Raw genomic sequence first — 24,779 nt, 5'->3', positions numbered from 1 at the left:
CAATGGATAACCCTATTTTAATAACCAATACAAAAATGACATTAGTAGTTTAATGACAATTTGTAACATCACAGTTAATTATCAAAGTAATATAGTCAGTGTTTTTCGTTTTGTTTTTTCTTTACTCTTGGGGGAAAGAAATGAACATAACAATAACTTCAAGATACAAAGCATACATAGCCTTTCCCCGTAGACAGTTCCAATAAATATTGTATGTACAAACATAAATAAATCCCTAAAACTGTAATAACAATTACCACTAATTTCAATTTTAATACTGTTAACTACTGTGAAATTTCAAACCTAAAAGATTAGTCTTTAACTTTGTTTTATGTTGAAAACAAATTAATTACTTGAACTGCCGTTTAGTCAATAGAACATTTAACTTGCACTAGTCAAAAAGCAAAACTTCTAGTCAAGGCTGTAAACTAGAGTTTGGTCTTTCTAGCCTTGAACCACTTCCTTCTCAGAGGGTCAAAACCTACACAAAGCAAAGAGAACGGAAACATCTCTCATTCTCTTATCAAAATTATTTTGCCTGATGGTGGAATCACTCAGTGCATCATTCCTTGGCCACACATTAGTTACAAGCAAGCCCTATCAAAGGGAGTTCATACTCCATGTTACACTCAACCATTAATACACTAGCCTCTATTCTAAGACTCATAACAAATTTGTTTTGGGTTGACACAAAAAGCTAACAAAGAAACAACAAAATAATTCCAGTTAGCAAATAGCCTAGGTTAATAAAATTGAGAAAACATGATCCTATTTAATGCTACTGAGGAAAGTTTTGACAGTAACAGACAAGCAAGTCAGCAAATGTGATGCTTGAAGAGATTAGCTAAATGATCAACCCATCAGGATGTACATTTGCACTTCATAGGCCATTAAAAAAAAGTGACAAACATGGAATCAAATGTACAGGCTATCACATTGTATAGAAAACAAAATCAGCCTCAAGTTATGAACACAGCCAAAACATAGTAAATACTATATGTTAAATATTTTAGTGACTGAAGTTGCTTTGAGACTTAGCTTAATTACTTCCCCAGCTCTAGCTATGGTCCTGGATATCAATTAACTGACTCAAAAAAAATAAAAATTACAAAGACTTCTAAAATGAGCTTTATTAAAACTCTCACCTAAGAGTTAAGATATTCAATTGATTCACTGCACATATAATACTGAACCACTTAGAAATCATATTATCTTTAAAAAAAAAAAATGTTGAGAAGCCTTTAAACATTGTATTTTCAAGGTTATTTGTTCACACTGTCATTCTCAAAGCATCAATTCAAGCAGTCACCTTTACAATTGTAATAGAGCCATTCATAAAGCATTAGTGTACAATAAAGTTATTAAAAAAAAAGGGAAAAAATGCATGTCAGCATGAAACACAATACAGAATGAAAGATATATACAATGCATTGGTCAATCAATACACAAAGTGAAACTTCAAATTAAAAACAAAAAATTATATAAAAATGTTGCTAATCAAAGAGATTTTTAATTACTAACCTATACAATTTTTTATCAGAAATGTCTCATATAAACTTTGTAGGTAGAATGCTAAATTTTGTCAATTGAGATGATTGGTAAAAAAAACAATTATGTTGTTATCCCAAAGATACAGAATTGTTTTATTGTAATAGTTTTTTTTTCTGAGCCCTAATTACCAAAGACATGTTTGGGATTCAGATGAAAGACGGTAGTGTTGGACTAATTTTGTATATGTTCAAAATAATCATCCTATTGAATGAAATCAGTATATAGAAGAACTTAGTTCAAAGGTGTGACAATCTTTCTTTACAAAAGAGCAAGACACAAGTTTTGTGGGCAGGTTTCTGATCTCTTCTAAGTCACATTGTAATTATACATATTCAATTTTTTTTTTCTGTATAATACATTTCAACATTAAATAGTGTTTAAGGAGAGTACTCTGCAGTTTATATCTTCATGTTTTTAAACAAATATAGTTGTAAAAATAATCATTAATATCTAAAAATTACACGATTAATACATAATGAACAAAAGATGTGCTTCCGATTGGATCATCTGACTAGTTTGACTTTTTCTCGTATTCACTGTAAGCGGGTGGAGGTCCAGGATATGTAGGTGGGGCCATTCCATATGCAGCTGGTGCATACAAATTATGCTGATTTGATGGATCATAATAAGCACTGGCTGCTGCTTCTTGAGCTTTAGCATCTGGACAAGTGGATGAGAGAAATACAAGGAACAAATAAATAAATACCATTACTGAAAATGATCACTAAAAAAATGCACTACTTTCTTCTTTATTTAAACAGATTTTTTCTGCTGCACTGTAAGCTCTTTTGTATTACGAAAATATACATAAGTGGATAAATTGTGTTAATACACAAATAATAATATAATAGTAATATAATATGGAGTACATATAATAGAATCTTTCATGAACACAGTAAAGCATATTTAAGAACTAGAATAAATGATTAAAATAAGAGTCATAAGGTTGTGTAGGATGCAAGAAACTAAATTAGAATCTTAGAAACCAAGATACACCTAATAGCTCTAGACTAACAATCTAAAAAGCGTAAACTTTTTTTTTTTTTTTTTACTTGAGAGTTACATTATAACTAGAATTAATTGTATTTATAATAAAGTATAGTTGTAGATAGAAGCAAAAGTATCATAATTAAGAAAGGAATTTTCTGCTTGCATTTGAAATTATTTGTTTTGACAAGCACCTTGACAGTAAAAACACAATAATGGGTCAATGAAATTCACTGATGACAACAAGGCTTAACTCTCTTTTATATCTTAGAAATCTGGACACATTACTTACCATGACCATTAGCCATAGGGGCTGATGGTGGTGGATAGGCAAGGTTTGGATCTACTCCTGGATAAGGTGGAGGGGCTTGGTACATATACACACCATCAGCTATTTGGAAATAAAAATAGTTAAGCACTATATAAATTGATTTGTATATGTCAGAATACATCATTACAAATAAATCATATCACAAATTTAAAGGTAAATTTATGGATCAATAATATCACACACTAGAAACTGAGACAAAAATTAACATGTATACTTTAAAGTACTATAAAAATATTGTATATGATACATTACCAGGTGGTGCAGTAGGAAAGGTTTCATATGGCACCCAAGAATAATAGGAATTTCTCGGAGGCTCATAAGCCGGTGGAGGTGCAGCATAGTAATTTGAACTAGGTGGTCCTTGGTATGGTGGAGGATTGGTTGGTCTGTTTCGTGAAGCTATCATTAATAAAAAAAATAAAAGCAAGTTGTAAGAGAATAGGGCAGAGAGTGCATGTAACCAAGTGTATGTGCATAGCTCCTAATTTAGAGTGTATAGAGTTTGAAGCCCAGTGTTCTGAAATTATAATTTTAATAACTTTTGAAGTTTTAAATTTCTTCTTATTTGTATCTAGTTGGAATTTAGTGACACTATGTTAAAGATATATTAATTACAGAAATGAAGAAGAATTTACCCCCCAAAAAATAATAAATAACTAAGATTATTATTTTTATATGCAAACTATTTTGAAAACTTTAATGTTAAAAATAAAAAGAACAATATGAGAACATAGTCCTGCATTCAAAAATAGAGTGGATCATACACAAGTTTGTACCTAGAGATGCAGCATGTAACATGGCCTTTCCAAACTCAATAGCACCTCCATGAGTAAAATGCATTTTAAACTTAGCCTCTCCTTCCCAGTTTCCTGTGAAATATGAATACAAATTTTTAAAAAATATTAGCAAGGAAAAAAATGACTTTAAAAGCTAATATAACAAAAAAAAAAAAGCAAACTAACCCATAGTCTCCGCTATTATTCTCCCTTTGATATAGTTAGCTCCAAATATTGGTTGCTCTAGTTCGACTTCTCTCATAAGCAAGAAAGGAAATGAAAATGATTGCATTTGGTCTTTGCTGTCTAAACTGTTGAATATCACCTGAAAAAGGAAAGTAAACAAAGTCAAAAGAATACAATTCTATTTTAGATAACATCAAGACATGTAAGTAGATGAACACTATTCTTTAAAAAGTTGTATAGTCTGCCAAAAGATCTACTATTCTTTTCATATTTTCACATTCAAACATCTTCCAGAAAATAAATATTAGATGGAGTTTATAATATAAAAGGGGAAGAGAAGAAATACTTCATTAAGAGTCAATTTAGAAATAGCATTTTTTATTTCATGTGGAATTCAATTCAATTTATGATTTTTGTGTCTTTATATTCGAAGATGTTATACCTGTTCATTGTACAAATCAATTTGTTTATTTAAATTATTCAAGGTTGTTTAAATATCAAATTGTATGTCAGCGATCAAGTCTTACAGATCCAAATCACATAACTGTGTAAGTCACTAGATATAGAATCATTAAAACATGAGACCTCTGTGATAATAACTCCACTAAGTCTTGCACATAAACCAGTAACAAGATAATTAAGTGAAAACATTTAGTCAACAATTGTCACTAAAGTGACAAGTTAAACCTTTTTAATATTAATTTCATACAGAAAATATCACAAATTTTTTTTTTTTTAATTTACATTAAATTAGTCATTTTAATTCTAGCATACCCTTAATTTCATGCAATCAATGATCATCATCATATTTCAAACTGTCAACAAAAACAAATAAAACCTAAACAGAATGTTCATTTTCTGCATTTGCAAAGCCAGTATATAATCATCTGCGATAAATATTATATTATGATTTTCTCTAACAGGCCTTCTATACAGACTTCTCAACACAACACATGTAACACAAGAACTTGACAACAAGCGAGTTCCAAATAACAATGTGGCCGTTTAATAACTAAATACACCAACAGCCAATACTATACAATGGGCTACACTAACTTCAAATGCTTTGATGTACATAACAAAACTGCTGTTATCAAACTCTCCTGTCTCTCTGTTTACTCCTGGACTCGTACAGCTACATTCTCAAGGACTCAAATTGTAACGCACCATCCTTACTGCCTTGCTGTCCTGGACTGAACTGCCCTTTCTTATACATTGTCTCTGGTCCACGAAAACTTCTGATCAAATGATCAATACCATTAGTCATATATTTGCGTGTACTAGTTGTACAGACCCTTGTCCATTGATAACAGTTGACCTGTGTTATTTGCCTGAGTCAGTGTGTCAGTACATCGCACACATATTAATCCTATCAGTATCTCTCCGCCACTAGAGTTACAACAATATTAAATAAAATGCATACTGTTAAAATAAAAAGTTAGAGGAATAAAATGACAAGACATACATACTCTGTGTGTAGTCAGAAATATTCTTCCTTTTTTCTTTCCCTTCATCTGAGTAACAGATGGAGGACCTTCAAATGTCATTTCAATACCATCATAGTAAATGAGTATTCTGAAAGAAAAAAAAAATTCTGTAAATCTCTGTATATTACATATAATACTAATACTAATACTATTAGTCTATATAAACTATTACTAGATCTATATCATATATATGAGACAAGTTAATGCAGAGCATCTGAAAGTTCATTATGTATGTTTTTTTATTGTTTATACCTGGCTGCCAGCCCAACTCCTCAAAAAATATTAAATACTGGTAAGGGCAGTAAGTAAGGCCAAGCCTAAGGCAAAAGGGCTGTATAAGGCTAATTAATTATAATTAAAATTATAATTATAGAATATAGATCTAGTAGAATAGATTCTAGATTGACTAGATAATCAAGTAGATAGAGTTGAATAGTTGAATCAATGAGACTCACTCAAGAGTCAATGACTGACTATCTGACTAGATCATCATGATCTAGAGACTAGATTCTAGATTTAAAATATAAAAAAATTTTAAATCTATAGTAGCTTCTTATATTAGGCACAGCTCATCGAATTCTCCTTTAAGAAACACATCGCTTTTTTTGTTTATAATTAATTTGTTTTTATGTTTGGAGCTAAAAACAATGTTTCGGGACAGTGCATGTCCAATTTTAGATAAGTTCCTGTATTTTTGTTCCGCTTTTCCAAAGCAGATGGCAGTTTTTTAGATTCTCGGTAACCAAGTATGTAAAGCTATTGTATAAACCTCCCCCGGCAATTCATACCCATATAAGGGATGAAGGCTATATTATGAGCCTGTTTGATCTTAGGCTGGTGGATCTATCAAAATAAGCTTCCAAACATCTTTAGAAAGACATTTCAATCACATTTATTCCGTAAGCTGTTAAATAAAATTAAAAAGGAGGTGTTTCAACATTAATAATGAATTTAACACATTCTCCTATAGTGCACAAGGCAAAATCGTAATAAGAAATATTACTGGGATTAATAAATCTATGATTTTTTCAATGAATAAAAGTGACCTAGATCGAGATATCTAGAATATATAATTTATGAATGAAAGAAAAAGTGCGGGCTGCTAATTTGAAGCCAGAGACCATGCCCACTGCAGGTGATCACACCAGGCGAGAGCTGGTGGTGAGGAGAGTTATACACTAAGCGTGTAGTGTCACAACCTATCTCATACAGGCAGTGGAGGGAAGGGGGAGAGAGTCATGAAAAGAATTATAAGCATCTATAATATGGGAGGGAGGGGATGTTAAGGTGTAACAAAACAAACATCCAAAATATATAAAGAAGAGGGTCCTTGGATGGGAATTAAAAGAAAGAGACAGAGAATACATGTAGCCTAGTTGAAAATATCATGTTTATTAAATTATAATAATTAATTTATAGATCTATAGTCTATAGTCTATGATTTATAGAGATTTATTTCTGTCTGTTTCTACACATAGATTATATAGGAAGGCATATATAAAGAGACAATATACTATAAATACATATTGCAGAAGTGAATCTACTTCTTTTAATACAATCTAAATAATTTTTAATTAACACAGATATAATTTATTAGCAATAACATAGTGGTGTTTCTTAACGGTGCTCGGTGTGCGCTAAAGGAGAAAGCACAAAAACTGCGTTTATTATAGGAGCATGAAGTGAACTGATTTTTTTTTAAATAAAATCTTGACAATGTGAATGAGTGGTAATTCAAAGAATCACAGCTATTTTTATAGTCCTTTAGTTGCAGAATAAGAATCTACTTTCAGTTTTTTTTGTAAGTTAAACCGTCACCAAATAAAAAAATAAAATAAAATTTTGACCTAGTTCCCGAATACGGTGTGCCTAATATAAGAATCTACTATACATCTTAGTCTTAGACATCTAATCTAGATATAGACTAGATCTAAATCTAAATTTAAATCTACCTTTCACCAGCATATATCAATACTCCACCATGAGCATGAGAATTATTAAGTGACATGCTTCGCCTTTGGTCTGGCCTAGAAGTATATAGTCTAGACTAGATATCTATCGGGACTAGATTTAATGTTATGAATATTTGGATCTGTCTGACTCTTTTTCTGTTTACTGAATTACAAAATGTTTTGATACAATAATGACGTCAAACCGGAAGAGGATGTTGTCTACAAAAATTTTCTATTCGAGAACTTACTCTTTCTAGGCTGGCAAAGGCCGATAGGTCTAGTAAAGTAGATCTAGGCCTACAGTCTAACTCTAGACTCTTGTTTAGGTCTAGATTCTAGATCTAGAATCCATTAGATGTAGATCTATAAATTAAAAAAAAAAATAGCCCCTGCCCTTATTTTATTTGCTTGTTCTATTCTTACTTAGACCACACAAATAAAAAAAAATTGATCAAGATTGAAGATTTAGACTTAGACTAGTTCAACTAAATAATGACAATAAGATATAATATAGAATCTATAGATCTAGATTTAGGAGTCTTGCTGTTCTAAATGTCAGATGATGACTGCATCATTATATTTATTTAAATACAACGTATTAATTTTGCACAATCAGGTCGTTCAACTGATAAAGTATTTAGATATATTACATGAGCAGATTATATATAGTGTTTGCCAATTTGCATTTTTTTATATAATCGATAATCGATCTCATTTAGAATCTAATCTATGTATTATATTATATAAAGATCTACATCGGCCCTGGTCTATATATACTATATATATACACAGAATTTTAGAATTATAAAAAATCATGTAAATCTCGATATCCCATCCAATGAATTAAAAAAAAAAAACATGCGAATATAGCATCTAATAATTAACATTATGGTACTCACAATTAGTGGGGTTTTTTTTATAATACAGTATAAAAAATAAGATATTTAATTTATTTCTTATAGCCTATATTGCATTCGTATCACAGTATAAGCAGATCATTGAAATAATAATAATGTGTTGTTGTTGTTTTTACAATTTAATGCCTAATTTTGTTAAGTTGTATAGATTACCCCATTTTGAAAAATAAAATATGAATATAAACTTGTAAAAAGATGTAGGCCTAATGTTACAAATAGCAGATGAATTTACCCAAATTATTTATATATTATATGGAGGGACTTTGAGTTGTTTGATCAAGTAATAACCAACACTTATGTCGTGTTAATACTAAGACTGCTTTATACTTTATTTATCCTTATGGAAATTTGTTGTGATATATATAAGGGCTCTTTTCTCATATAAAGTAATGGCACAAATTATTCATATAATAAATTTCATAATATATATATATATATATGTATATATATATATATATATATATATATATATATATATATATATAGTCATAGTCTAACGATAATGAATTTACTATTGAATTATCTTGAAAAAGTGAGGAAGAGGTTTCACTAACCATAGCATTGTCTCTTGTTCTCGATCTACAATAGCATTATTTAGACAGATCTACTACATTTTGTTTGCATACAATTTTAATAGAGTTGGCAACTCTGTTTGTTATTATTATCATAGCTAGAAATCAAACAATGATCTTTCAGTCATGGCCAATAAGGAAACGAAACAATAAAGAGATCGAGATCAATGTTTATGTTGATTTCTAACTAAAGGCAAAAGCGTTAATCATTCTAGTATATCTAATTAGATCTAATATCTAATCTAGATATTGAAGTCTAGCTCTAGGTCTATTTCTAAACACTTGTTTTATCAAATTATAGTATTTATAGGTCTAGTCTAGAAGGCTAGACTCTAAATTATTAAATACTCTAACTCTAATCTCTATATAATATAGATTAATAATATAATTATAATTCTAGATAAATAATATTAAATAGACCTACTACCTAGGCCTAGAGTTCTAGATCTAGTACTTATACTAGATTCTAGATCTAGATCTAAATTATTAAATATTGAAAATATTCATATTATTATATTAGTGGACGAATTGTTAAAGTTCCTAGTAGACAGGGCCGGCCTTACTGCCCTTAGGCCACTGCAGCCTATGCGGTCGCAGTGGGCCCCGCGCTTTCATAGGACCCGCGCTAATTCTAAGTGTACATTATTAAATTAAACCATTATGACGTATATAAAATAACAGGGTTTTCGCGACCTCCTGATTTTCCAGGGCCTCCAGGAAATCTCATGAAAATGCAAAATATACGATAAAGTCCTGAACCTTTTTGAACTTATTCAAATCTCCTGAAGAATAGACGAAATCGACATTTTGGGGTGCCTATAAATAAAAAGTGGCATTGCGAGCTTTCATTTGATAAAAATTTATTGCAAAGACGAAAGTAGGCCTATTTTCTAACTTAAAAAAAACATTTTTGACATTATGCTCATCCCTACCCAAACTAGGCCCCACGCGATCCGTTTCGCATAGGGCCCCGCAAATGCTAGGGCCGGCCCTGCTAGTAGATATCACTCTTAAGAACTTTAAAAGGATGGGTGTGATAATAACTTCAAAAGGAAGGATGTGCTAATATTATATGATATTACGTCATTGTTTGTTGTTTATGTTTTGTGCGAAAGAAAAAGGATTAGAGGGAAATAAAAAGAGAGTTTCCATTGGATTGAGGAAAGATGAATAACTCGAGTGTGAAGTTTAATTCTGAAATTATAGACGCCAAACCCGAATAATGGACTATTCTAGCATTATTAAGAATAACTTTTGAATCTGTTATACTTGATTCTGTAAATTTTGCTTTAAGGTTAATTAGTGTAGCCATAAAATACTAGCCATTTAGATCTATTATTAGTAAAGGTAACAAGATACCTGGAATTCGCTGTATATCCTGCAGTTTTATTCGTGGCAACAAAGTTTAAAATGTAAAACAAACTTTAAAAAAAACTTTGATCTCTGTGGGAAAAAATATTTTTAAAATGTCAACAAAGTCAACGTACTGATAGACCTAGATTTAGGTTTAGTCTTTGTGATAAATTTAATCCATAAATGTTGAAAAAAAAAAAAAAAAGACACCCGTTGACACTATTTGTCAATCAAATATATATTAATTTATGTATTTACAAATAAATTTCGGACACCCATTTGGGGGGATTTTAAAATTCTCCCCCTCCTTAGTTACGCCACTGGTAATATCCTATTTCAGCTCATTTATTTATTACTATTACTAGTAATACTAGTCTAGTAGATTAGTCTAGAATAGAATTGAATAGATCTAAAATAATAAATTGACTTTAACTTTAATTTTTACTTTATCTAATTCTAAATCATTGTCATTTAAATCTAGTCTAAATTACATTCAAAATTGCCATTGTGATTGTTATACTCATGACTACTTAAAGTTTACTTATTAAACTTAAATTAAATCTTTTAATTAATTTGATTTTAATACTCTAGTCTAGATCTAGACTGATTCTAGACTCTAGTAGAGACTACTACTACTACTACTAGTACTAGAGTATTCTAGAGTAGAGCTATCTAGAAGAATAGATCTAATTATTCTAATAATTAACTATAATATAGCCTATACTATCCTATATGCTAGGCCTAGATCTATAGATGATAGACTATCTAGATTCTTGATATATATATCCTAATCATAGATCTAGTTATAATAATAATAAGGCTTGTCTTTGAATCCGAATATTAATGAGTTAATGAGGAATGCCTGTCACCTGATGCACATACCTTGCCGTGGTGTGACAGCTTGAGTGCCTCAATGACCCTCAGATCTATACCGGCGGGAGCTCATCACTCCTGGCAGTTACTACCAAGCCGGACAGGTCTGTTAGGAAAGAGGCCAGACAAAAGGTGCATCCCCCTCCCTGGGACACAGGGGTTGTGCTATAGGCTAACAACCTGTCCATGGAAAAGAAAAGTGTTATAGAAACCAGAACAAAAACACAAACACTAAACATTGTCAGAGGCGAAAGTAGAGCTCCACAAAGGAGACTTATGAAGCTATGCAGGGAAAGTCAAACGAATCCTGTGAGGTCGACCACTCTACTTAAACCAATGAAAAAGAAACACTTCCTTATTCAGAAGGCAGCATTTAACTTAGGAACATGGAATGTCCGTACTTTAGTACTTTACTAGAACCAGGTAGATGTGCACAAATCGCCAAGGAAATGGCCAACTACAAACTACAGATCCTGGGAATGAGTGAAGTTTGATGGAACACATTTGGTGAAACAAGACTGCAATCAGGAGAAACCCTTCTCTTCACTGGAAAGGAAAAAGAAGATGACTTACATGAAATTGGTGTAGCACTACTACTAAACAAGGAAGCTTTCAAAAGTCTTTTAGAATGGGAACCAGTTTCAGAACGAATAATTAGAGCCAAATTTTTTGTCTAAGTTAAAAAATGTTCACATCATTATGTGCTATGCTCCCACCAACCTTGCAAGTGATACTGACAAAAATACATTTTATGACCAACTGCAAAGTATAGTTGACAAAATACCTAAAGATATGTTTTGATCGTCATGGGAGACTTGAATGCCAAAGTGGGTAGTGACAACAGAGAGAGAGAGAAAAGTTTGGGCACCCATGGACTTGGCACCATAAATAAAAATGGAGAAATGTTTGCAGACTTCTGCACATTTAATGAATTAGTGATAGGAGGCAGCATTTTCCCCCACAAAAAAATGCCACAAAACAGAGAATCAAATTGACCACGTTACCATACAGCGGAACTGGAGAAGCACATTACTAGATGTACGAAACAGAAGAGGAGCAGATTTTGGCTCAGACCACCACCTAGTTGTTGCCAAACTAAAAATGAAGCTGTCAAGCAATAAAACAAAGAAACAAAAGGAAACAATTTGACCTAGACAAGCTCCACAACACCCAGATTAAAAAGTAATTCCAATTATCCCTTCAAAATAGATTTGCTGTGCTACAACTAGATGAGGCCGAACAAAGCGTTGATAAATCTTGGCAAATTTTCAAAGAAGTTATTACTGAAACAAGCAATGAAGTACTAAGCCTTAACCCTAAGAAGAAAAAACAGTGGATTAGTGATGAGACAGGGAAATTAATCGAAGAGAGGAAATTCGCTAAACAGGCAGTTAACCTAGCAAAAACAAGAAACCACAAGCAACAATCAAAACAAGACTACCAAGCAGTTTCACAACAAGTCACCAAAATGCTCAGACAGGACAAACGATCATTTTACAATAATCAGGCAGAAGAAGCAGCAGGTAAAGGAGATATAAAACAAATATACAAAATCAACAAACTTCTCAGTACCAAAAAGGCTAATTGCAATGTTCCAGTCCGAGACAAATACGGAAAACTACTTTCTTCAATAAATGAACAACTTGAAAGATGGAAAGAATATTTTCAAGAAGTGCTTAATAGACCTAAACCACGAAATCCACCAGATCTAAATGCAGGACCAACACTAGACATAAACATGGAAAAAATAACAAAAGAAGAAATAAGGAATGCACTCAAACAAATGAAGACAGGTAAAGCTGCTGGAATTGACAACATACCACCCAAAGTCCTAAAAGAAGGAGGAAGTGAAATAGTTGACCAAATGCACAAACTATTCAACATAATTTGGTTAACAGAAACACCTCCGGGTGAGTGGAAAAAGGGCTTGCTAATAAAAATACCAGTGGAGATCTATCACAATGTGAGAAATGGTGAGGCATCAGTTTGTTGTCTTTACCAATCAAGATTTTCAGCAGAATCCTACTAAAAAGGAGCATGCAATGAACACCTAAGGGAAGAACAGGCCAGATTCAGAAAAGGGAGATCTTGTGCTGACCAAATAGATACACTCAGAATAATTGTAGAACAATGTGTCAAATGGCAATCTCCTCTCTATGCAACTTTTGCAGACTTTGAAAAAGCTTTTGATAGTGTCGACAGAGAATCTATCTGGACTGTAATGAGACATTATGGGATCCCCAATAAAATAATAACCATAATCAAGAACCTTTATGATGGTTTCACCTGCCAAGTAACCCACTGTGGCAAGCTGTCAGAGGAATTTCCAGTCACAACAGGAGTCAAACAGGGATGTCTTCTTTCACCACTTCTGTTCCTTCTAGTATTGGATTGGGTCACAAAAGAAGCCTACTCTAACACAGGGAAAGGAATCCAATGGACTCTCACACAAAAGCTGGAAGATCTGGAATTCGCTGATGACATAGCTCTATTATCACACAGACTACAGGATATGCAAGAAAAGGTCACAGCTTTAAGCGAAGTAGGAAAAAGAGTAGGCCTCAAAATAAACCACCAAAAAACTAAAGTTCTTAAAGTAAACAATAAACAAATTGGAGACATAATACTGGATTCTCAGACAATAGACCAAGTAGAAAATTTTATATACCTCGGGAGTGTAGTTAGTATATCAGGTGGAACAGATGAAGACATTAAACGCCGTATAAATCTAGCGTGTCAGACATTTACACAGCTAAAACTAACCTGGAAATCTCCTCACATCTCAAGCAAGACTAAACTAAGAATCTTTAACTCTAATGTCAAGGCTTTCCTACTGTATGGTTCTGAAACGTGGAGAGCAACTGAAGCCACAACAAAAAAAATACAGACCTTCATCAACAGATGCCTGAGAAATATCCTAAAAATACAGTGGCATGACAAAGTAGAAAACACCAAACTGTGGGAGATCAGTGGACAGAAAAATATAGAAGTGCAGATCTTAGAGAGGAAGTGGAGATGGATTGAGCACACCCTTAGAAAAGATACCAGAGCTAGGCAGGCCTTAGAGTGGAACCCCCAGGGAACAAGACGCAGAGGTGGACCAAAAAGAACATGGCGACGCAGTGTACTTGAAGAAGCACAGAAGACCGGGAAGAGCTGGGAAACCATAAAAAAACTAGCAAGAGACCGTGGAGAGTGGCGTTTTTGTCGAGGCCCTATGTTCCATGAGGAACTCAAAGGAGTGATGATGATGAATGAGGAATGCAGTATATCCAGTGGTTACGCAGCCCCAGCTGTGACCTACATATTATGCCAGGTGCAGGGCAAGCATAACCATTGTCCGCTGGTGGTCGATTAAGATTTTCTTTTCGCCGTCTGTGTCTGTCCTCGGCAGCAGACTATTACTATTACACATTATTTGTACCCTTTAGTTTAGTGTTATGATAATGTGCGTAGCCAGGATATTTTTGGGGGTAGGGGGCAATTTTTTTCTAACCTCCCACCACCATATATGATATGTGTGTGTTTGTGTATGTAATAAAATCTTTATTACAATCTGACCATTCATTCTTTCGGAATAAACGTATTGTACTCTAGAATAGGTTCTTCATTTAAAACAAAAAATGCATATTTTTCTAAGGTATCAACAGTGCATTATCTTGCTACTAAAAAATTTTAGTTTGAAAACCAAATGTGCTATTCACTGCACTTTGTTAAAATGGAGCCCAGTGACTGGAAAAAATTTGTAACCCCTCTTGGCTACATTTATGGAATTAGGTGGTTGTAGTTTGCCTTAAAGATTTTATATCAAAAAGGGAAGTTTTATCAACAAAATTATTATTTCTAAGGATTTTCAATTAGGTTTCCCGTGAACCATTTGTCAGGTGAATTAACTGTCATGAATGATTTGTCATGGAACCGTCTGTACATGGAGCTTTCATTCTGAGAGACTGAAGTCTGGGGTTAGACTTGAGATATGAAATTTAACACTTTCAGAGCAGTATTACTCTCAGGGAGTATCTTTACTAGCGTTGGTGAATGTTGTTACTCTCAGCCAGTATCTTCGTATATTATATATATTTCACTATCTTTTTTTATGTTTTTTAAACGTTTTTTATTTAGTGTAGGCTGGGTGTTTCCTCAAGCTTTTTTAAAATATATAGTCCCCGCATTTTAAGGGAGTTTTCAGTCTTGTCAATTTTCTCCAATACCGATATAAAAGGAAACATCTAGGTCTGAAGACTGTAGCTGGAATATCCATGGGACAAGGTGGGGTTGGCCAATGGTCCATTCTCCGCCATCCATAGAGCTCGCCAAATGGAACTTTTCTGCAGTAGAAAGCTTAAAGTGGAGTGTGCCCTGGGTATGCCCTTTGAAATCGTCACATCCTAGACCTAGGCCCCTTCACAATATCACATTCACCAGATCCAGAAAAAAAAACTTCATGATGGGTTTATATCTAGTATTGGAGTGTAGTGGGACAAGGACCTCCGTCTGGTGTAGTGCAATCCAGACCTCCGTCAAAAAGCACCTAGTGAAATGCAAGTGGGAAGGCAGTGGGGTTATTTATTTGTCTTGGTCATTTCCAAGCCCTGATACCCATACGGGGGAGTATCGCCACAAAGTGGAGGTTTGGAGTCAGAGTTTTCCTTCTCCTAGATGGGTTGCGTTATTTAGGCTGATGTGCCCCATCAACACGAAGCTAAACTGGTTTTGAGGCACCAGTGTTCCGCCTTTCATCCCTTCTCATGTCAGTTTGTAAGAACATGTTCCGCCGGATTTTTGGTAAAATCACACCTGAAGGCCAGGAGCTGGATTTGACTGTCAGAGGCATTTAGAGACACAAGCCATGGGAGCATTTCTTGGAAAGTGGGTGCTTATCCCCACTTTCGCCCCCGGCATTGAGAGTCCTTTGGAAGAAGAAGAAATGTTTTTTATTTAAACTTCTTAAATTGTTCTTTGCTTTTGTAGTAAATAGGATGCAGGACCAACACATTTATTTTTTTAAAAACACAACATTGTGTTAGTGGTTCCTCTTTTTTAGTTAATTTCCCGTGACCTAAAAAATGTAAATAATACAATTTCTTAGTGCATTTGTTCATCTTTTATGAAATTTGAAGTGATAAAATGTGTTTAGTGTTGTGATTTTTTCAATATTTATTAATTAAATGTTTAATTAAAAGGCTAAATCTTTCAGTCAATCGACTTTTGTAAGGAATTTTTAATATATTTCCTTTTCCTTGCTCTGTTTAAAATAAATTTTAAAAAAATGTGTTTCTAAAAAAGATTATTTTATTTATTACCCTTTTGTTGCCCTTTCATCTTCCTTTAAAATAAAATTAAATACCTTAGATTATTAAATAAAATTTTTAAAAGTTACCTAGTTTTAGTAACCAAATCCCCCCTTGAAAACTATTGCTCATCCCGGAAAACTCTATGTTTTCAATCAAAATAATTCGCACTGAAAGAGTTAAGAGATTACCGTCTCAAGTGGAAATTAAAATCTGGATGCAAACGTAAAAATTAGAGTATCATGCAGAACAAAAGTAAATTAATATCTAGTTTGTAACTTTTTAGAAGAAAATGATAGTTATAATATACAAAGTTAATCTACTTCTCTAAAATTGTTTCTCTCTCTCTCTCTGTCCGGAAAAACACAACAAAGTCTGATTTGTTTATATTCTTTTAAAATTAAATTTATTTTATAGGCTTCATGCAATGAATCAGTCTGTACCTAATCCTCCTCAGCCTCCTCACAGTCGACAGTCTGGTAAGCCATAATTCTTTTTACCAAGCTTATATCAACTCACACTGTCTGTCTAGTAAAAATTTTGAACTTATTTATCTCCCACAGATCAAGATCAAGTTAAAATATTCCACATTATTTATTTGTCCTAAAATAACAATATCAAAATACATTGATCAATAAAAAAAATTAACCAATTAGTTAATTAATCATTATTAATTATTTTGTTTCATATCTCAAAAGGAAAATAAATTATACATTATTGATAGATATAGTTTTAAATATAGAGTTCTTCTTGGATATGCTTTGTTTTATTTGGGTCCCCTCCCTTGTGGGAATAGAGGGAAATTATACTTCAGACAGAGAAGCAAAGAAAGCCCTAAAAAAATGTCAGATTCAGATTCCCTGCTCAGACCTGAGACAGAGTATAGTCTTTGCCACCTAATGAGTGGTTGGATCAGTGGGAAGCTGAGACCCCCTACAAGCTAAGACGAATTTTGCGGTCCACAACTAAAGGTCTGACACAGCGTGGAAGCATGACCATGTCCAGATTTAGGATTGGCCACACCTACATCACACACTCCTTATTGCTAAAGTAGAGAAGCCCCCTCTGTGTGAGTACTGTGACTCATCTCACCATAGAACATATCCTTCTTAATTGACCCAGATACCAGGATATTAGAGGGAAATATTTGGAACAGACAATTTCAAAACACTGTTGGATTATATTGATCCTGACTAATTACTAGCTCGTTGGCCATGCAGGGAAAACTCTTGTTTGACTATTTTTATTTATCAAAGTAAAAAATTGAAAGGAATTAAAAATTTGGTTAGAGAAGACTGTACAACCTTCACGTATTGCTGCATTCATTAATGTTCAGGAAAATTAGCACAGTCAATATATAAGGGCTGTCATTGGAATATTATAAAGTGTTAGTGTAGTACATCCGTTTAATCAGGCTGCTTAACCAAGAATCTTTCTCTGGGAGAATGGGAGGAATTGAGGTGGGTAAAAAATGTTCCATTATTTTTTAATGTAACATTCATTAGTTATTAAGAGAGAAAAAATTGCTATATAAGTTGTATAAAAGAGGTATTGTCTTTTTAAAAAATTATTTTTAATGTTTTATATTTTGCTTGTTTTTTAGTTTATAGGCAGCACAGATTAAAATTTCTCAATAAGTTTTTTTTTTAATGCATTTTTCAAAAGCTTTAGTATTCTTAAAAAAAATTGTGTCTTTATGCTATATATATTTCTGTATTTTTGTATATTTATTTTCTGTTTGAGATAGTACTAATTTCTGTGCCTTGTAACTTTTAGACAGTAGTTGAAAGATTTTATTTTTAATGTGTCCTTTGTAAGTATTTTAATTTCGGTTGCATTTTGGTTTCTATCAATATTTTTTTATCTTTCGCATTAGCTGCTAATCTATCCAGGTCACCAGTAACACCAAGAGCTCAGTCTAGACCTTACGCTGAATATGTTGCCCAGCAGCAGAGAGTTTTGGCCAGCTGTAGATCTGGACACAATAAAGATTTACCTGATGGACCTCGACTTTGGCGCCAGATGATGATAGGCTTCACTTGTGCTGGTTTTGTCGGCCTCACTATGCTAGTTCTAGGAACAGTGTTTATTGCTGAAGCAGTGGGCAAACAGCAGCCTATAACTGTTATGCTGTGTGTTATGGGAATAGGTAAGTTTCTTTTGTCATTTGAATAAATCTCAGTGGAGTCTTGCTTACAATCTAAAATTAAAGTCAATACAATTGAATTATGTTAATGACAGGATTGCTTCCATGCACGAACGAGTTGATTTTTATAAAACCAAATTTTAAAAATTTTACGCATTCAACACTGAAGACATTCAAGTTAGCAATGATTAATTCCTCTATAATAACTCACATTTTTTTTTCTGCTCTATTTCAAAGGCAATAATCTGATTATTTTAAAATATCACTGTGCAAGAAAAATGTTCAAAAATATAGGCCAACTGTGCCATTAGAACATTCCCATGCTTGACTATATTAACATGTGGACATGTGAGGATGTAATTATCTTCTCTTTTGAAGGAATGTCTGTAAATTATAAGATAAACTATGATAAACATCACGGTAGACCTGAAAGTTTGACTTAATTTGGTTCCTTATTTAGCTGTATTTTGATTGAAATAATATGTTCATCAGCTAACCATAATTAAAGAATATTACAATAAATGCAATCCAGCATAACAAGGCTTATTATAATACATACAGATGATATATATTATCTCTTCCTAGTGGCCAGGAAATAAAGAATTAATACATTCGAACTGCCTGAACTCCGTACAACTTAAACTTCTTTTAATAATAAAATCAAACTTTTACTGTTATTACTAAAATGAAACTTTCATCTATTTTTTTTGTCATATTGTCATCTGATCATTGTTCTTCAAAGCATTTTCTTTTCTTGTCATGTACCTTTTACACAGTAGAATAAATCTTATATAATCTATTTCTAATGTTGCTATGTACCCTGTAATGCATATTACCCAAAAAGAAGATGAACTGTATGAAATCTGAATAAGTATAGCTACTTAGAAGTTCATAGCTTTGCTCCATTTATTTTATATTTGTTAAATCTGTATTTTTTTTTTTTAAACTCTTTCATTGTATCAATTATTCTGTTAAAAAAACAACAACATATTTTCATTTACTCTTTTCATGTAGTGTTTGGCATTATCATTCTTGTTGGCACAATAATTCTTGGAAGACTTTTGATATCTCGAAAATGGCTAAGATGTCAAGGAAGAGAAACAATGCCAGCATCTCAGTGTTTTCATACCTGTTCAGGTAGAAGCTTTTTATATTTGTTTGTAACATTTGTCTTCTAGTTAAACAAGAAAAACAAAAACTACATAAAAGCAAAGTGAAAATCTAAGTGTTGTTATTGTGTTAAAATTAAAGCACACATCCCATACTCTTATTTTGATGGGAATGAATGCCCTGAATGTAGTCACATTTTCTGCAACCTCAAAGTTTTGTTCTAACTCTGCCTGAATTACAATGAGAATGTTCATGCTCCAAATATGATGACTCAGTGAATTCTGATTTTATTACCCTTAACACTGATTTGCTTGAAAGGCTATGTATCCTAAATAATGTTACATAAAATCCATTATAACCATCGGCACCAGTATTCAGAAAGTTAATGTCAGCTTAGCGCTTAATAATCTGTAGGTTGTTATTTTTGCTAGTGCTATTTCACAAACTTGCATACATTTTAACTAATTTTAATAGACAGAGCTTGTGCTAGCATTTGCGAGATTAATTATTGATGTTTTCTATATCAATGACTTTATTACTGTGATTATTATTCCATCTAATCTAAAGCATTTTGTTAAGTACGTCATACAGTTTTAAGCTATTCACATTTTCATTGCAGTGATTTACAGCCCATCATTAGATCAGCTGGGTGCCAGTGAAACCATGTTGGAGGCACCTCCTGCTTATGAATCAGTCATCTCCATTGTCCTCCATCCTCTGCACAGCCACAGTGCTCCAGCCTATGTGGAGCATCCTGTTGATGAAGATGATCCTACATCGATCATGGTTTTGCCACCAAAGTATGATGAGGTAAACATGCCTTTACCAGAATATTATGAAAAAAGAGACATTTAGCTCTCCTATATCTGTGTTCTTCTTGTTGTGATTTAAACATTATAAATTTGTAAATATTTACACATTTCTTGTATCTTATGAATTCACCATCTATGAATCTAATGTATGAGTCCTTTTAAGGTGGTCATTTTTATATTTTTCATTTGTGAAATATATACTTGAAAATATGTACAATTGATGTATGATTATGAATGAAATTCACTTTTTAATGCTTGCATTTTAGATTGAAATTTGAATTTTGAAGATGTATAAGAAACATTTTTAAATACCAAGTATCATACAACCAAAACATACCTTTTTTGGTAAATTAGAATTAGCACATTACAATTTTCCAATCGCCTTAAAATTTTAACACAGAATGTGTGATTTTATTATTTGACTTAAACATTAAGACTAAATGGAGTGGGCTTCTTTGTACATATAACTACCTGATTATATTCTTTCATGAAATGTTTTTGTAACTGATTTTGCAAAAGTTACTTTGGTGTAATTTTATTTTACACAATTTCTGAAATTTAAACATAAATAAATCTATTTATTGTATTCCTTAACAAACTTCTTGTTTTCTAATGGCTGTGCATTATTTCTTCTCATTAACTTATTATTATATTGATTTTGTTTTTGAACATACACACAGTGTACTGTGCTGTCAGTGTTTGGATTAAATATTTGTTTATCAAGTATTTCTTGTATTAAATATTTGTTTGTTAAGTATTTCTTGTACTAAATATTTCTTTATTAAGTATTTCTATTAAATAATATTGTTGAGACATATCTTTATTCATAATTGAATCCTTTTTATTTTTGTTCTTACTATTGTCTTGATTTTCATTCTATACAAAGCTAATAAAAAAATTAAGGTCTGAGCTGAAATATAACATTTATTTAAAAAAATATTTTAGATGAATGTAAATTTTTTTTTATTAACTTTTAAACCTTCATATTTTGTGCTACATAATTAACCTAGTTTAAAAACTACAAAGGTTATTATTTAATGTTGGCTCTTATCATTGAACATACATATAGCTATGTCACCCTCAATCTTTTACCAAGCTTATATCAACTCACTCCGTCTGTCTTGTAACAAGTTTGTACTGGTACATGTTACTTCTCCCACACCTAATCTCAGATTAAGCAGAAATTTTGCACATTTATTTCTTTTACCTGGCAATACAAGAATGAAAAAAAAAAAAGTTAAACTATTGGTTATGTAGCAATTGGTAATTATTATTTTGTTTGGTATTGAACAAGGAAAAGAAATTGTACTTAACTGATGTGGTGGTATGACTTGAATTAGTCCCCTTTATACTTTGCTTTAAAGTTTGAAACTAACAATAGGTAACTATAAATCCTACTATCGTCATAAACTCCTCTCTGGTACAGTGGTTTGTGTGTTGTAATTAAGCTAAAACCCTCCAGTTCAAATCCAGGTTGTTCAACTTTAAAAAAAAAAATTATTTTAAAAGGCTATCATGGTAATATTTACCCAGATACCCCCTTCTTTCTCCCCACCCCACCCCCACGGCTTTTCCAACTGGTCCAGACAATTGATAGGATCATAATGTACTGAGAAAGCTAAAAGTATGAAATTGTGCTAAACAAAAGCAATTGGTAAAAATATTTCTAATTGCACAGATGTATTATTGTTAGTTTAGCTCTATTACAAATTTAATTACATGACTGATCCAACTAATTGATACTACAATGCTTAATATAAGCTTTGTTTTTTAAAAAGTATTTATTATTATTTTTTAATAATTTTTTTGTTAAGTTTTTTTTTCTTCCTTACTTATTTAGTCTTTGTGATACATTTTTGTGATGTGCCTTTTTGGGTATCATTGCATTTTTCACAGTCTCTACTTTCTATCTTTGAGTTTTACTTCTTTTATGTCAGATATTTTCATTTTTCTTTTCTTTATAATTGCTTAATTGTGCTTAATCTTTTTTTTTCTTCCTATAATTTGTTTTTTCTAATGATTCTGTTTGTTCACTTTAACACTTTTTTGTTCTCAGTATTCATGTTAAAACAAAAAATGTGTAAATTAAGATGATATTATTGAACTCTGTTGCTGTGATTTGGTGTATTTTTACATTGAAAAGTAATTATTACTGATTTTCAAAATCTCCCTGCAATTCATAAAATTCCAAATGTTTTATTTTATTTCCTTTAATATACTTTGTTCACTTTATTCACATTTTGTTATAGTCTTATTTAGTAACGTTGTCCAATGCAATCCTAGTTATGGAGTGCATCATTTTATTGTTTATCAAGAAGACAACACAAAGCTCATCTCTGAATGTTCTTTTGCTTTGAGTACTACTGTAGTTGTATTTCATTTGAGTAATTCAAGTTTTCTTGTCAATATGGATTGAGAATGATAGTATATTTTCTCATTTCATTTTGTACTTTTTAACATTTTATCTTGTTTATTTCTAAATGATAATAATTTGTGTCCCAGAAAGAAATCTCATTTGCATAAAACTTTTATTTACAAATGTATGGATAGCTATTGAGTTCAATGTCGAACATTTTTCAACCTTCATTAATCTCTCATTTTTATTTGGTTGTGTTGTGGACCTTAGTGTATTTCTCTTTTTAACTTTTTTCAATGCAATAGAACTGATTATCCAGATAAATTGGGAACAGGGCCTATCTGGATAAACAAAGGCAGAAGATTATTCACCAGCAATATAAAAATATTAATGGTGGTAAGACACCATGCGTAAACTTAAAATTGAAGTAAAAGTCAGCATATTTGATTTCAGGTGACTGGCATCCGGATATTTGATGTTCCGGGTGACTGGCTTCTGAATATTTGGGGTTCCGAGTGACAGAAATCCGGATAGACATTCTAATTTACATTGCTTTTTTTGTAATCAAATAGGTGCCAGTACTCAGGGATGGATCGCCTTACTTTTAACTACTAATAAATTAGTAATAAATGTTAAAATTCAAGAAAAGTAATAATTTTTTCCCCACATTGAAAAAGGTGCCGGTACCAAGAAAGCACTGCTAATTTATATATAGAACAGATTTTCAAAATTCGTTTGTTTTTTTTTTATTTTTCTTGGGCCTTTCCAAATTATTTCTGAACATATAATTGAAGGGTTGTTGATTTTGTTTTGTTTTCCTGTTACTCCTCATCAAATGGATTGCTTGAGTGAAGTATTTGATTCCTATGTGGATTGAGGTTTGGAGACGGGGAATGATACAACAATGATATACAATATTTATTTCAGAAGTAACTTTTTACCATCTGTATTAGGGCTGTTGTGATTTGTGTTTTGTAAGATTAGCATGATCGTACTGAGTCATGTCTTACTACTAGCGTGCAAACTGTTCTAAGGAGAATTTTCTGAAACTAAAAATTACTGCAAGTGGTACATTAATAATGTTGAATATATTAATAAATCTTGGTAAGCAACTCAACGAAAGGGACCCGCAATGGATGAAAATGTTTTGTTACAAATGAGAATGATGCTAGAATTAAATAAACACACACACACGCATACATAGTAGTTTACCTCCAGCTACACCAATTCTATTTGTTATCGCCCTTCACTTTTGAGCTGAAATCATTTTATCTCTCACTGCTATCAAAAATCAAAACTGAATCATTCTATATTCAAATGAAATACTTCATCACGAAAATATTGTTTTATAATAGTTTAAATATATTATTCGAAAAATACTTTTTCTAACTCAGACCAGTAAATATACACTAAGACTCAGAATATATACTAATTCTACATTTCTATAATTCAATATAGATCTGCATAACACATTTAGAACTAGTTGGGATATATGTCTATATGTGTTTTTGTTTTTTACAATGTATGCCCTGATTGTAGTTAATGATTGACTGACTCAGCTGAACTAATCCGTTTAAGGATGTGCTGATTAAATTCATTATAAAACTTGTTTCAGTTTGAAAGTAGATTATGTAAAGATGTATATCTGTTGACTTTAAAAAAAAAATTAAGGTAGTGAGTGACCATTATGTGTAGTTGGAACATCTTTAGTTTTATTTTTATGTATACTATAATATTTACTATACCAGTATATACAGATGTATATCAGTAGTAGTTAAAAGTTTTACTTTTCTGGATAATGAAAGCTGAGCATGTATCAAAACTAAATAAAATACAGTACTCACACATTTCAACTTTCTTCCTGAATTAATTATTTAATATATACATTTCATTTTTACTATGTAGTTTTTGTTTTTGTACCTTTTTTTTTTTATATGTTGTTTTAATTTATTCATAGTACTCGAAAAAAAAATGCCAAGTCCTTTTAAGAGCGGGTCTGCAAAGCATTCACACAATCCTGATGCAGTCCCAGCTGCGATGGGCAGGACATGTATGCAGAATGGAAGACCGCCGCATCCC

General features: G+C 32.1%; 2 protein-coding genes across 6 annotated transcripts; one reads left to right on the top strand and one right to left on the bottom strand.

Moving 5' to 3' along the window:
* Nucleotides 1-7,715, bottom strand: LOC106055067 (WW domain-binding protein 2-like). 2 transcript variants are annotated; one of them, XM_056020748.1, is made up of 7 exons: nt 7,519-7,715; nt 5,301-5,406; nt 3,832-3,970; nt 3,646-3,738; nt 3,122-3,268; nt 2,831-2,929; nt 1-2,211 (listed from the first exon to the last, which is right to left on the bottom strand). In XM_056020748.1, the coding sequence occupies exons 2-7, from the start codon at nt 5,376-5,378 to the stop codon at nt 2,063-2,065; spliced, it is 705 nt and encodes a 234-aa protein (XP_055876723.1). In that variant the 5' UTR covers nt 5,379-5,406; nt 7,519-7,715; the 3' UTR covers nt 1-2,062. The 2 variants fall into 2 exon arrangements, with proteins under 2 accessions (XP_055876723.1, XP_013066646.1); XM_013211192.2 differs by lacking the exon at nt 7,519-7,715 and adding an exon at nt 7,271-7,483.
* Nucleotides 7,513-24,553, top strand: LOC106055076 (uncharacterized). Of its 4 annotated transcripts, none has more exons than XM_013211227.2 (5): nt 7,513-7,545; nt 16,694-16,755; nt 18,153-18,425; nt 19,437-19,559; nt 20,152-24,553. In XM_013211227.2, exons 2-5 carry the CDS (start codon nt 16,704-16,706, stop codon nt 20,385-20,387), a joined length of 684 nt encoding a protein of 227 aa, XP_013066681.1. In that variant the 5' UTR covers nt 7,513-7,545; nt 16,694-16,703; the 3' UTR covers nt 20,388-24,553. The 4 variants fall into 4 exon arrangements, with proteins under 4 accessions (XP_013066681.1, XP_055876724.1, XP_013066657.1 ...); XM_056020749.1 differs by having other exon boundaries at nt 7,545-7,596; XM_013211203.2 differs by lacking the exon at nt 7,513-7,545 and adding an exon at nt 8,686-8,952.
* Nucleotides 24,554-24,779: the final 226 nt, after the last annotated feature.

This window comes from Biomphalaria glabrata, chromosome 2, assembly GCF_947242115.1.
Source record: "Biomphalaria glabrata chromosome 2, xgBioGlab47.1, whole genome shotgun sequence".
NCBI classification, from domain to species: domain Eukaryota; kingdom Metazoa; phylum Mollusca; class Gastropoda; family Planorbidae; genus Biomphalaria; species Biomphalaria glabrata.
This window is presented reverse-complemented; position numbering and strand designations above follow the sequence as displayed.

Bases quoted from the DNA above. Each gene is read 5' to 3' on its own strand.
- LOC106055076 (XM_013211227.2), top strand. From the start codon at position 16,704: ATGAATCAGTCTGTACCTAATCCTCCTCAGCCTCCTCACAGTCGACAG. The intron at 18,426-19,436 runs GTAAGTTTCTTT...CTTTTCATGTAG, and splicing joins GCTGTGTGTTATGGGAATAG to TGTTTGGCATTATCATTCTT. The intron at 19,560-20,151 runs GTAGAAGCTTTT...TTTTCATTGCAG, and splicing joins GTGTTTTCATACCTGTTCAG to TGATTTACAGCCCATCATTA.
- LOC106055067 (XM_013211192.2), bottom strand. From the start codon at position 7,326: ATGTCACTTAATAATTCTCATGCTCATGGTGGAGTATTGATATATGCT. The intron at 5,407-7,270 runs GTAGATTTAAAT...TTTTTCTTTCAG, and splicing joins TTGATATATGCTGGTGAAAG to AATACTCATTTACTATGATG. The intron at 3,971-5,300 runs GTATGTATGTCT...TTCCTTTTTCAG, and splicing joins TATTTCTGACTACACACAGA to GTGATATTCAACAGTTTAGA.